The following is a 13565-nucleotide window of genomic DNA, read 5'->3' as shown; positions in this document are numbered from 1 at the left end:
GAATACACAACACACAGAAAACATTCTGTAAGCACATCCTGCTATGACGTTCAGTTAGTGTTTGTCAGACCGTGCTAAATATTTGGTTCCCCCTCCCAACTATCACTTTATAGGCTTGAAGGAGAGAAAGAACAGAAACTTTATGTAAATACAGACAGCTTTCTATTATAAAATAACTATGGGGCCTCCCTGGTGGCACAGTGGTTAAGAATCCACCTGCCAATGCAGGGGACATGGGTTCGAGCCCTGGTCCGGGAAGATCCCACATGCCGCGGAGCAGCTAAGCCCGTGAGCTACAACTACTGAGCCCATGTGCCACAACTACTGAAGCCCGTGCGCCTAGAGCCCGTGCTCTGTAACAAAGAGAAACCACAGTAGTGAGAAGCCCGCGCACCGCAAGGAAGAGTAGCCCCCCCTCGCCGCAGCTAGAGAAAGCCTGCATGCAGCAACGAAGACCCAATGCAGCTAAAAATAAATAAATAAATAAATAAATTATTAAAAAAAGCTGCCTAAAGGACTCTAGAATAAGGGGAAGCTATGGTGAGACACCAAGTTGTTCACCTGCTCTGACTTGGGACAGCCTGAGACATTCCAGGCCTGGACTGATTCTGTCAGTTGGAGATGGAGAGGTGTGAGTCGTAAGCACTGGCTTTGGAGTCGCGCTGGCCTGCACTGTGCATCTGACTAAACTTTCATAGCCCCATCAGTCTGCTTCCCTGTCTGTGAAATGCTGGAAGTGAAGCCTGCTTAAATGGCTTTCCTGAGGGATAGAAATGTGTGAACGATATAGAGTAGATGCACAGCGAATGTTCTTTCCCTTCCCTTCTTTTTAGTACATTCCTTTTATAAAATTCCATACTTTGGTGAATCATTCCCTCTTGACTGTACTTTAATCCATCGTCCTGTTTACCTGACACGTCGTTGAGGGAATGCCAGGTGGGGAGAAGAGGGCAAGGCACTGAGGGTAGTTCTGTAGCCTTTGTTTACAAATACTTGGGGACCTGCTAGAGGAAAACTGTGTGACTTGAGATCACCTTATCTAATTTTAATGCGGTATTTTCATTTTTTTCAGTTAGTTTAATTTAGTAGAAAAAAGTAATTTGATCCAGAAAAGAATTCAAAATTATTTTAAAAACAAACCCTCTAGTTTATAAACTAGTGTTTAGTATGCCATAAATTTATTCAAGTAAGAATGTGAATTGATACGTAAAACAGTTGATTAAAACATACGAGGAAAAGTTACTTGTTAACTCTCTGACATTAATTTCAAGTTAATTAAATAGCTATGTAAAGAAAGTTAAACATTATTTTAAAATTACAGAATGATCGCTTTGTAAGTGGGAATGTTTTGATTTTTCTGTGCAATCTTTTATAATTTATAATTAAGCATGCAGTGTTTTTTACCCTTAAACTAAGACAAATGTTGACTTTAACAACTTCTAACTTAGCATATTTTAATAGCTTTCCACAATGTCAGGTTTCCTAAAACCTTAATATGAAATGGATCAAATAAAAATTGTGGCAAATTAAGCTGATCTTTTCAATTAGGTATTTTGGTAGTTAAATTGTAGTAACTTCTTTGTTGTATTATCATGCAAAAATTCAGTTGAACTTGTTCCTGTTTTTAGTTATCAGTCCTAAAGACTTGGCAATTTAGTTAAAATGTCTGGTGTGGGGCAGCGGAATTATTTTTAATTTTTACGTTGAATATTTCATATAAAATTTTCTTCTCATAAACAATTTTTTGTTGACTGTGTATAAAATATTCATTAAAATAATTTTTTTCTTTTTCAGTTTTAGGAAAAATATATTCAAGGGGAAGAGGCTTAATATATTTGAGCTTAAGGCAGTTACTGAAGAGGCACCTGAAACAGGTTTGTTAAGAAAATAACACTATTTCTCAGGTGTAGAAACATTCCATCTTTGAAAAATGTCCTTCATGTTTTGATTGCATAATAATCAGGTATTTTAATATTCCATCCTGTCATTGACCTGGATCTTGCTTACTAACGTAGTTGTTGACATTGTTAGTGTTGGTCAGATTTCTCCCTTGAAATGCTGCAGCCCATGAGGCAATGGGAGGTAAGTACCATCAGCCACATGAATCCAGATCTATAGATTGGCTGCTAATTTGGGTTAGAACATTAATGATCACCTACTATGTGCAACACACCTTTGTACTATTATGTAAAGATAAATTGTGGTGTCTGCCCTTAGGCAGCTTACTATCTAGAAGAGGAGATAGCATTTATAGATGCTAATTTATTGAAGTGATTTAGAGATTATTTAGGAGATGGGAAGGAGAGCATTCAGGGAATATATTTAGCAGACTTGTAGTGTTTTTTTCTTAACACACAGTTAGTGTTTGTTCTCTGTTCTTCCCCCTTTCTTCTTTCGGCAAGAAGTCAAATCCTTCAGAGTCACCATTTTAAGCCTAATTAAAAGAGAAATAAGTGTCTTCTTGCTTGACATTAAATTTGTTTTACTGATAACTTAAAATAAATGAAGAAACTCCATACAAATGGTCTTAGCTTATAAGTGACTTTCATTTCTAAGGATTATCAGTTAACTTTTTTGACCTTGGTAGAAATAATTTTATTTTTGATATTTAAGTTTCTAGGCCATCTTCTAGTGGCTCATTTAATCTTTCAGTTACTTATAAAAACATCTGACTTTCCCACTATTCAATAAACTCCTTGATATTAGGGGCTGGGTCTCATTGATTTTTGTATACCCAATAGCCCCTAGCCAAGTGGCTTACAAATAATAGGAATCCATTATCTTAAATCTTAAATCCTTTTTTAAACAAATTGAGCTATAAAATAAATATCCATGGAGGAAAGGCATTAATTCAATCACTGTTCATTTAAGCTGAAGATGAAGCTAAGAGAACAACCTCCCCTTCTTGTATTGTGACAACTGCATTCTGTCCTCTATGATTGATGAAAAGGAAATGCAAAATGCACAGGCGTAGAGAATGGTTCACCTCTCCCCTGTTGAAGTGGCAACTCTTTTTTTTTTTTTTTTGGGCCGCACCGCCCAGCTTGCGGGATCTTAGTTCCCGGACCAGGGATTGAACCCTGGCCACTGCAGTGAATCTTAACCACTGGACCACCAGGGAATTCCTGAAGTGGCAACTCTTAAGCTTGCCCCAAAAAGGGACTTTTTGTCAGGGCAGCTGCTATGGTCCACCTAATGAACAGCCAGAAGAGGCGCTTGGGTTCTTGAAGGAGCCAGCTTGCTTTTTTTCAAAAATAAATTTATTTATTTATTTATTTATTTTTGGCTGCTTTGGGTCTTTGTTTCTGCGCATGGGCTTTCTCTAGTTGCAGCAAGCGGTGGCTACTCTTCATTGTGGTGCACAGGCTTCTCACTGCAGTGGCTTCTCTCGTTGCGGAGCACGGGTTCTAGGCGTGCGTGCTTCAGTAGTTGTGGCATGTGGGCTCAGCAGTTGTGGCTCGCAAGCTCTAGAGTGCAGGCTCAGTAGCTGTGGTGCATGGGCTTAGTTGCTCCACGGCATGTGGGATGTTCCCGGACTAGGGCTCGAACCCATGTCCCCTGCATTGGCAGGCAGATTCTTAACCACTGTGCTACCAGGGAAGCCCCCAGCTTGCTTTTTTAAAGCAGAAATCTTATTCCTAAAACTGAAATTAGCTGGCAAGGCGGTACTGAAGTTGTATGTATTTTATAAAACAATATAAAATGATTATGTTCTAATAAGGAAAATAATGTACAGATTTATGTAAATTTACTCTATTGAAGGTTCTGTTTTAATAAGTATACTTGCATGAATCTGAAGACTGTCCTTTGTTTCCAAATACAAGAATAGCAACAATGTGCAAACTTAAATTTAGTGTTTTTTCACTGCTGTTTCCCTACTGTGTAAAATAATGCCTGACACGTAGCTGGCATTCAGTAATTATTGACGGAATGAATGAGTGCTTCCATCTCATGAGTCCCACATTTTGCTCCCCCCTAAATTCTTACCGCTGCTGCAAAGGGTATTGTCTTAGATCCGACTGCTTATCCTGGAGTAAACTAGAGCGGAGAGGCAGTTTAGCTTAATGGAAAGAGTTTTGGTATTGTGTAGATCTTGATTATTCAAATTCAGATTCTGACATACTAACCTGTCTGAGTCTCCCTTTTCCCACCTATACGTCCATCTCAAGGATTAAATGAGGTAATATAATTAGTGTCAGGTACAGTGCCTGGAAAGAGTTGCAGCTCTTAATAAAAATGATGATGGTAATGATGATCATGGAAAAGACATAAATTGATCAGTGCCCACTGAATAAATTTAAAAGTTGTAACCATGATAATTAAGTTATTTTCTGTTATGATTACTCTAAGTGTGGCTAATTAGCCTAACTGCTGGGATTTTTTCTCTGTATCAGATGTTCAAGACCAACATACTTCATAACCAGCAGTCAGTGTGTGGTCAGGCATGGTCATACATGAACTTCCATGTACAGGTCTTTGTATGGACATGTTTTCTTTTGGGTAAATACCTAGGAGTAAAATGGTTGTATGATAACTATATTCTTTCTTTCCTTCCCTCCCGCCCTCTCTCTCTCTCATCTTCGTTGCTGCATGCAGGCTTTCTCCAGTTGTGGCGAGCAGAGGCTACTCTTCCTTGTGGTGCATGGGCTTCTCACTGCAGTGGCTTCTCTTGTTGTGGAGCACAGGCTCTAGGTGTGCGGGCTTCAGTAGTTGTGGCATGCGGGCTCAGTAGTTGTGGCTTGTGGACTCTAGAGCACATGCTCAGTAGTCGTGGTGCATGGGCTTAAATGCTCCGAGGCATGTGGGATCTTCCTGGACCAGGGCTCGAACCTGTGTCCCCTTCATTGGCAGGTGGATTCTTAACCACTGTGCCACCAGGGAAGTCCCGATAAGTATATTCTTAACTTCTTAAGAAACTGCCAAACTCTTATTCAATATAGAGCAGCTGTACCATTACATTTCCACCAGCAGTGTTTGGTGGGAATGTGACTCATTCTTTAAAGATGTCTTAAATTTCCAAAACAAATAAATAATTGAAACATGTGATATGATGGTGGTAAAAAACTAACACTATATTACCTTAGTCATAGAGTTGGTTATGAGGATTAAATGAACTAATGTATAAAAAGCATTTAGCACAGAATAAGTGCCCAGTATGCATTAATAGTATTATCATTGTCATTGTTATTGTAATTACGTTAATTTAACTTATTTGGTCTTTATTAGTAGTACATTAGTGACTTATCTTAACAGACTAAAAATAAAGATAAATAGGCTGGACTTTAAAGAGCTAAATCACATGTTGTATAAAAAGTGTTCAGTCATAAAAAGATCCTTGAACAAAATAGACATTTTTTTCCTTTCCAGTAGAGGGGGCAGTGAGACTAGCGGTTGATTACCTAACATTGTAGTAAAAACAAAAATTAAGGCTTGCAATTATTGTGGTTGTAGTCTTTATATATTATTTTTGTTTCAATTTTAGCTATCAAAAAGAGTGACCTTTCATTATATACTGGGTTTTGTTTTGTTTTGTTTTGTTGTTTTTTGTGGTTTTTTGGGGGTGTGTTGGGTCTTCGTTGCTGTTCGCGGCCTATCTCTAGTTGCAGTGAGCAGGGGCTACTCTTTGTTGTGGTGCACAGGCTTCTCGTTGCGGTGGCCTCTCTTGTTGCGGAGCACAGGCTCTAGGCGCGTGGGCTTCAGTAGTTGCAGCGCGTGGGCTCAGTAGTTGTGGCTCATAGGATCTAGAGTGCAGGCTCAGTAGTTGTGGTGCACGGGCTTAGTTGCTCCAAGGCATGTGGAATCTTCCCAGACCAGGGATCGAACCTGTGTCCCTCTTCATTGGCAGGTGGATTCTTAACCACTGCACCACCAGGGAAGTCCCTATATACTGTTTAATTATGAGCTTCAAGATCTGAAAATATATTACCAATTCAGAGCTGATAACATTTTTTTTTAATATACATTTATTTTATTTATTTATTTTTGGCTGTGTTGGGTCTCCATTGCTGCGCCCGGGCTTTCTCTAGTTGTGGTGAGAGGGGGCTACTCTTCGTTGTGGTGCGCGGGCTTCTCATTGTGGTGGCTTCTCTTGGTGTGGAGCATAGGCTCTAGGCGTGTGGGCTTCAGTAGTTGTGGCGTGCAGGCTCAGTAGTTGTGACACATGGGCTTAGTTGCTCCGTGGCATGTGGGATCTTCCCGGACCAGGGTTCAAACCCGTGTCCCCTGCACTGGCAGGCGGATTCTTAGCTACTGTGCCACCAGAGAAGCCCTGATGATAACATTTTTTTAAAAAAAGATATTTACATGGAATTGTGCATAATTTGGATGTTTTTATTCTACAGAGGCAGCACCTTCTCTTTGGGATATAGAATTTGCTAAGAAGTTAGCGGCAGTCAATGAACAGCCCTTTCAGAATGGTTTTGAAGAGATGATCCAGTTGACAAAAGAGGGGAAATTGTGGGAGTTCCCAATTAACAATGAAGCAGGTAAGTCTTAATGCCATAGGTTTATAAAACTCAATGATTGAGATTAAATCTGGCAGATGTTCAGTTGTAGGTTTTGGATATTTACCTGAATTTCAAAACTTTGTGTAAACATCTTTGTGATGTCCTAAAAGAAATCTGACAGTGTTTTTTAAAAAGAATGCTACGATTTCACTGAATTCTAGTTGTTGGATAAGGAAAATAAAGAAGTAAAATTATATGGCAGAAATGCATCATGAATTTCTGTGACTTAGGAGTGTTGAGAACTGCAAATAATGACAGTTTTCTACTTGCCAAAAGCAGGAGATTACCTGGTAAATCTTCTAATACATTAAATACTGGGTATGAGATCATCCTTCAGTTTTGGGGAACATTACAACCTTCAAGTTTTATGCTGGTATCTTTTATTTAAAACTGTTGCATTAATGAGGCACAAGTTTCTTGTATTCAAAGCCACTCAAAACAAATATGTTAGGAGGCTTTGAAATTCTTTGGCTGCATACCTAGATGCTTTGAGCCAGTAATAAAACATTGGCTACTTTCCTGGAGATTTTTCTAGAGGTGTTACATCTTCCTCAATCAAAAGGAAAACAGTATTGCTATGCTGTTTATTTTTTATGGCGCCCATGATGTCATCAGCTAAACATTTCACTGAATTTTTATTGATGTATTTTCAGTTAGAAGGGATTCATTTACTTTTATGGTAAGATTAAATAGAAATTGCAAACACCTCAGGAAGTCTTAGGAAAATGTAGTCTGTATTTTAACCTTTGTAGTATTATGCTGCACTGTAATATTTTCATTTTTGATAACCTTTCATTTGTTTGGATTAATAAGTGGAGCGGTCGCTTAAATAGTCTTATATTTTCATAAAGTAATCTTTTGTATAGGAAAACTTTAGGGACTTACAAATCCTTTAGCAAATTCTTAATATTTTGTATATTTGTATGATATATTCAGTAATATAGAAATTTGCATTTCATCTATTAAATAATGTGTATTTTTTAAAGTATACTTTAAATATTTTTTAAAGTATTATGGCTTCTACATTGTAGAAGGTATCAGGATAAGGTAAAAAAAAAAAACCCAAAAACCAAGGACTTTTATTTGTGTAAGCCTGAGTACAGAGTCCAGCTAAGTCAGTTAGTCGCCATTTGCCTTTGAGGAAATTATTTAACCTCCTGAGCCTTAGTTTTCTCGTCTGTAAAATGAAGGATACCTCCCTGGAAGAATGTAAGAATTCGATAAGATATTGAGTTGCTCAGCACAGTTCTTGGCATATAATACATAGGAATAAATGTTAGTTCTTTTACCCTCCTGTATGATGACAGAATTTTAAAAGTAGCAAAAAAAAAAAAACTAACAAAATACAATCTATGATATTAAGGGAAGACTTTGTTCCATATTTGATGAAAGTTGGGTGTTCCAGGTCCTCATGGTTCAAGGTATGGTTTTAAAACCCAGTATTGAGGTAGAATATGTGACTTGACTTAGGGAGACAGTGAGTGTGGTGGTTAGAGATCAAGTTTCTGAGTGAGTCTTCATCTCTCCAAGCCTCACTTCCTCCCTCTTATAAAATGACGGGAATGATAATAGGATTATTTTATGGGATTCTTCTGAGAAACAACTCATTATACAAGTAAAGCATTGTCACCATCATCATCCCTGTTTCTACAACAACGATATTGTGAGGGGATTTGCTATTATAACTATTTTCTCTTCTATACTATAACATCTTTAAATCTTAAAATATTCATGAAGATACTGTGTATTTTCTAGGAACCCCCAAATAGGATCATAGAAAAGCATGAATTGGCAGTACATTGTCATCAGCAGAGAAACATTTAAGTTCATCAGAATCTTGAGTGTCCAAACTCCAAAGGAATTTATCTTAGATTTGACCTCGTTTCTGAGAAAGTGTAGTTTCTGAAAAAGGAAAAAAACATGTTTTCTGGTCAGGTTGGGGAGATAAATGTGACAAGTGTCCATATACACTGTACATATTATTGATGCTTTGGGGTCGGAAAGGGAGGTATCTCATTTCCAGCTCCTGAAGGCAATTGTTATCTGAACGAAAAACAGGAAGGGAACTGTGGAAACTTTCTCACTTTGATCACTCCCCTCAGTACACACTTAGGATCTTCTGAATACTTTAAGAGGACCGGCCTTAGAGCCTGGAGCCTCAGCCGTTCAGTAACATTCTTTTATATTTCTTATACTTAAGTTTTAAGAGTAGTAAAACGCCATGCTCTCTCTCCTAATAATTAGCTTCATGAAGATTTACTTTGATGTTTTTGGGAAGAGATGTTTTGTTGTGTATTTAGGGGCTCATCCATGTCAGTTTGGGAACATAATACCAAAAATGATAAAATGCATGTCTTGTGTTTACAATTTACTTCCCAGTATTGCGTTTTTCTGTTATATAAAAAATTGCAGTTGTTTGTTTTGCCACTTAAAATGTAAAAATTGTTTTTCCAATTTGAAGTAGCTTTTTGTCAGTTTTTAAAACCTGGTTTGTCCCTTCTGATGTGCTTTGCGAGCCTAGAGATTTATAAGAGCTGTTAGATGGGATTATTCCCAGTTAGATTTTGTAGTATTTGTTATATACTGGATTGATAATAAGATGACTTCTGTTTTAGCTTTGGCTTTATCTAAATTTCATCTCATTTTTACCACTGCCCAGTTAGCAGAGTCTTGCCCTTGAATATCCATTAGCCATGTACATGCCACCAAATTACAGGTGTTTCTGAAATGCCCTCCAAGAGTAATTCTCAGTTTAGAGGCTTCAGTGGGCAAAAAAGCTCAGTCATGGATGTCAGTCACACTTCTGCTTTTATTCTTCAGTTGGTTTAAACTTGTTCACTTGTAATGTGCCATCCTTTGCTAGGGTATCTGGAATGTGTGCTGTAACATGAGCTAGCAAGAATGGTGAGAAGAGTTCAGAATTACCATAGCGCTCTAAAGAGGGCTCTGTTGTTAGGTGGGAGGGTACAGTGTGGAGGAGATAGGGGAACATACATATAAAGATGATTAAGTACGGTTGTCTGAAACAATCTGTTGGCTGTTTGAGATGGTGGCCTATGAACAAGAGCCTCAGAATACTAACAGGAAAAGAAATAATAGTTTTGACAAAATAGAAGTGGAAACAAGTCAAAGTGAAAGTGACTGAATTTGCTTCAGTGCTGTAATACACTCTTGTCAAAAATAATTGGTCATTGCTATTAGCTGGCTTTTACTGTTTATTTGCTGTACCCTATTTTTAGCTGTATTCAGTAATATTTAATTGCATTCAGTAATATTTAAAGGATAATTAGACAAAGATTTAACCTGAGTTGATTGTACACCATTTGGGATTTCCTTGTTGTATTTAATTTCCCACACTCTCTTATTTTCTCCTTACTATATTATGTTTCTTTTGTTTATTAGAAAATATTTTAAATTACAGAAATAAATATGTTAAAGTTTACTTGCAAAAAAGTTAAATAATATGGAAGAATAGAGAATATGCCTTTACCTCTCAGTTCTCTTCCCTTTTTCTGAAACAACCGTTGTCAATAGTTTGCTATGTGTCCTCACAGTCTACTTTAAATGGTAGTTTCACATTTATCTGTTGTTTTGGTCTATATGGGACCATAAAATGGAACTATTTTACATATTCTATAGTATGCCATTGTATGAATGCACTGTAATTTATTTTACCATTTTCCTGTTGATGGATGGAGCTGTAGTGAATCTTTTTATACATATCCTTCTGTATATGTCTGAGTACTTCAATTCCTAGAAGGGTCAAACAATAGGCATGTTTTATATTGCAATAAATATTGGCACATCCTCTTCTAAAAAGATAGCCAGCTGATCCTCCAACTGGTAGGATGGGGGGCAGGGGGCGGCGTGGAATGTCTCACCATTCAGCACACAGACTTTCACTTAATTCCCCTTCTTATCAATTTAGTGACTCATTCCTCTTTCTGTTTTAGTTTCTCCAAAAAGTAAACTGCCCATCTTCTTTGGGAAATGGATGGTGTAGTCATCTAGAGATATAGGTAGAAGATGGGAGATCTAAGTATTCCCTAAACCAATTTTAATTAATCCTCTGGTTTTTTGTCCCTCATCCCCATTCCTAATTTCAGTGGTATATGCTGCCACTAATTCCCGAAGCCTTTGAAGTCTGCTTCTTAATTTGGTTTTAGCATCTTTGACTCAGCTGAGTCAGTTACTACTTATCTGTCCACTGTCCTTCTTCTAACATTTTGCTGATACCTCCTGTCTGTTATTGTTTCTTCTTCTGTTCTCTTTGTCTTTTTATTCCTTTTATTGCCATGTAGTAGATATTACAGGGGAGCAGAGATTTTTAAAGCACGGGTTCAATCTGCTACATTTTAACTAGAAGTCCTTGTTGCTTATCTTTTAACTGTTCAGAATGTCTTCAACCAACAGTGATTTTAATTTGGACATAGTCAGATCTGTTAGCCTTTTCCTGTTTAATCTATCTGGAACTTATTTTTGTATATAGTATCCCCTCTTTATCTCTTTCTCGTTTTTTCCTTTGTTTTACTTGCCAGTACCACTTGGCTTTCATTCACTCATTGACTTATTCAGGAAGGATCTGTTCATTACGCCCTGCTGGAACATTCTGAGTTAAAAAGATGGTTGATCTCTCATCTAGGGGAAGAGTAATAAGAAATAAGATCACCTATGCCCTTAGATGCTTTTCCACCTAATATAGCATAGTCATAATTGCTATACCCATTAACTCATTATAACTTTATGTCAGAGATAGTCGATCTGTTAATGATTTAATAAATTGATTATTGAGCTTGTGTTAACACAGCTATTTTTAAAAATGATTTCTCTTGCAAAATTTTCTGTCTTAAGTCTTATATTTTAAGTACATCTAAGGATACTAATAACTAACAACAACAACAAAATCTCAATCCAGAAGTCACCCTTGGATTTTTGAGAGCACTTATCACCTTGATTTATTAAGTTTCCAGTGCTACAGACCTTATTTTTTAGCCCTAACATACTCTTTCAAATATATTGAACATGTAAACCTGCCTTGTTTTTCACATTAGCCATATTGGGTTTTTTTTTTTTTTTAAAGAATAATTGTCACAGGAAACTGTTAGCAGTGTTTGACGATATGGAAAAGACCTTTTAGCAAAGCGAGGCTTTTATTTTTCATTTTTTACCTCTCTGGATTGCACTTCTCCCATTCCTATCCCCAGGTGCCTATGCCTTAAAAACAAAAGGAAAAAAAGTAAAGGAGTAACAACATGCTTGCTTGGTGGTATAAACTATTGAGAACCATAGAGAATTCTGAATGGGATTCAGAGAAAGATTTTTTTAAACAATAATTTGTCTTATTTTTAAAAAATACATATGCATTTAGGGAAAGGACTAGGAGGATATACACCTTAGAAGTGATTAGTCTTGGAAGTGATTAGCCTGGGAAAATGTGAGTAGAAACTTTGGGGGGTTATAGGATAGAGAAAACTTCCATTTAAAAAATTCCTGCACAGCTTTTTCCCTGTATTTCATTGAATATGACTACTTTTGTCTTTCACCGTTTTAAATATCTCTGAAATCGTGATGCACCTGGTTATGCTAGTCAGGCATCAGTGAAGCAGCAGTTGTCATTGCCTGTTGTGGATATGCATCCAGATTTGCATTAGGGGCGTCAGAGAGGCCATAGTGGAACACTCTTAAGAAACGCTGCATCGCAAATGTTCTTAACAGAAGTTGGAAAGCACGGCTGCTGACAACTCCAAGTTGAAAAGCCAGTTCAGAAGAGTTGGATTCTGAACGTGAAGAAGTTTTAGGAATACCTCAGCCGATCATGTCAATCAGTTTTTGCTACATAACAGACCACCCCAAACTTAGTAAAACAACAGCTAAGTTGTAACTGCTCATGAGCTTATGGGTTTTCTGGTTGGTTTTGGCAGGTTGGCTGGGGGTGGGTTGTTCTAGAGTAGCTTCTCTCAAATGTCTAGTTGGTGCTGGCTGGTTGGTTGTCAGAGAAGGCGATAAGAGGGTTATATGTCACTCACCATCTCACAGGCTAGCCTGGGCTGTTCACCTGGCTATAGAAGAGTTCCTAACACAAGGAAGAGCAAGGATTGATGTGCAAGCGCTTTTCAGGCCTTTGTTTGCATTGTGTTTGGTAATGTCCCATTGACCAAAGCAGGTCACCTGGCCAACCTCAAATTTAAGGGTTGGAGAAACAGGCTGTATCTACCTCTTTATGGGAAGAATGGCAAAGGCACATTGCAAAGGGGCATGTGTACAAGCATAGGATTAGTACGTGGCCATTTGGCAGTCTAACGCCTTAATTTATTTCTTGTGTGTTTCAGTTTTTATAAAAGTGATGAATAGATCTTTAAATGTCCAAATAAAATTTTTAAAATCTCTTTCAATAAGTGTAAGATAATTGTAAGTGATTAGAGAACATTTTTAAACTTCTTATTTTGAGGTAATTGTGGGTTCACATGCAGCTGTATTAAATGATAAATATCTCACATACCCTTTACCCATCTTCCCTCAGTAGTTACCGCCCACGTAACCACAGCCCAGTATCCCAGGCAGGCGGCCGGCAGCCGTATCTTTCAGCCGTGTTCAGATGCCACCAGTTCTACATGTACTCCTTCGTGTGAGTGTGTTTGTGTGCTTAGTTCTGTGCAGTTTTATCACATATGTAGACTCATGTAACCACGACCACAGTCAGGACACAGAACAGTCCTGTCGCCTCAAGGATCTCTCTTACACTCTTTCATAACGACATCCACTCACCTCCCACTGCCGTCCTTTCTTAGTCCCTGATCCTTGGCAATCTTACTAACTCCATTTTCCATTTCTATAATTTTGTCATTCCAAGAAAGACGTACAAATGGAATCACACAGTATGTAACCTTTGAGGATTGGCTTTTTTTCCCCACTCAGCATGATTAATTCTCTGGAGATGTATCCAAGTTGTTATGTGTGTCAATAGGGGTTTTTTGCTGCTGTTGTTTTTATTGCTGAGTAATATTCCATGGTTTGAATGTACCTTACAGTTTGTTTAACCATTCCCCTGATAAAAGACAT

General features: G+C 37.7%; 1 protein-coding gene and 1 long non-coding RNA gene across 10 annotated transcripts in view; one reads left to right on the top strand and one right to left on the bottom strand.

Annotated features, from left to right (window-relative positions):
• Nucleotides 1–13565, bottom strand: part of LOC309615705 — an 88819-nt gene that overhangs the window by 33093 nt on the left and 42161 nt on the right. The window contains exons 4-5 of one of the 5 annotated variants that reach the window (XR_014236986.1): nt 9997–10259; nt 6495–8408 (exon numbers count right to left, since the gene is read on the bottom strand). The exons of 2 other annotated variants lie outside the window; for them this stretch is intronic. This is a non-coding gene — a long non-coding RNA (uncharacterized lncRNA). Of the gene's footprint in view, nt 1–6494; nt 8409–9996; nt 10260–13565 lie in introns of those variants that run through there. 2 more of the 5 variants (XR_014236987.1, XR_014236989.1) reach the window with 2 other exon arrangements.
• Nucleotides 1–13565, top strand: part of MRPS31 (mitochondrial ribosomal protein S31) — a 31261-nt gene that overhangs the window by 12740 nt on the left and 4956 nt on the right. For 2 of the 5 annotated variants that reach the window (XM_082365555.1, XM_082365559.1), the window contains exons 5-7: nt 1795–1874; nt 6342–6485; nt 13027–13131. In XM_082365555.1, the coding sequence (XP_082221681.1) occupies nt 1795–1874; nt 6342–6485; nt 13027–13131 (329 nt within the window). The remainder of the gene's footprint in view (nt 1–1794; nt 1875–6341; nt 6486–13026; nt 13132–13565) is intronic. The other 3 variants (XM_082365557.1, XM_082365558.1, XM_082365556.1) reach the window with 2 other exon arrangements.

This window comes from Balaenoptera borealis (genome assembly GCF_965194805.1).
Source record: "Balaenoptera borealis genome assembly, chromosome: 18".
In the NCBI taxonomy this organism is placed as follows: Eukaryota; Metazoa; Chordata; class Mammalia; order Artiodactyla; family Balaenopteridae; genus Balaenoptera; species Balaenoptera borealis.
The sequence above is the reverse complement of the archived record's forward strand: the minus strand, read 5'-3'. Positions and strand labels throughout refer to the sequence as shown.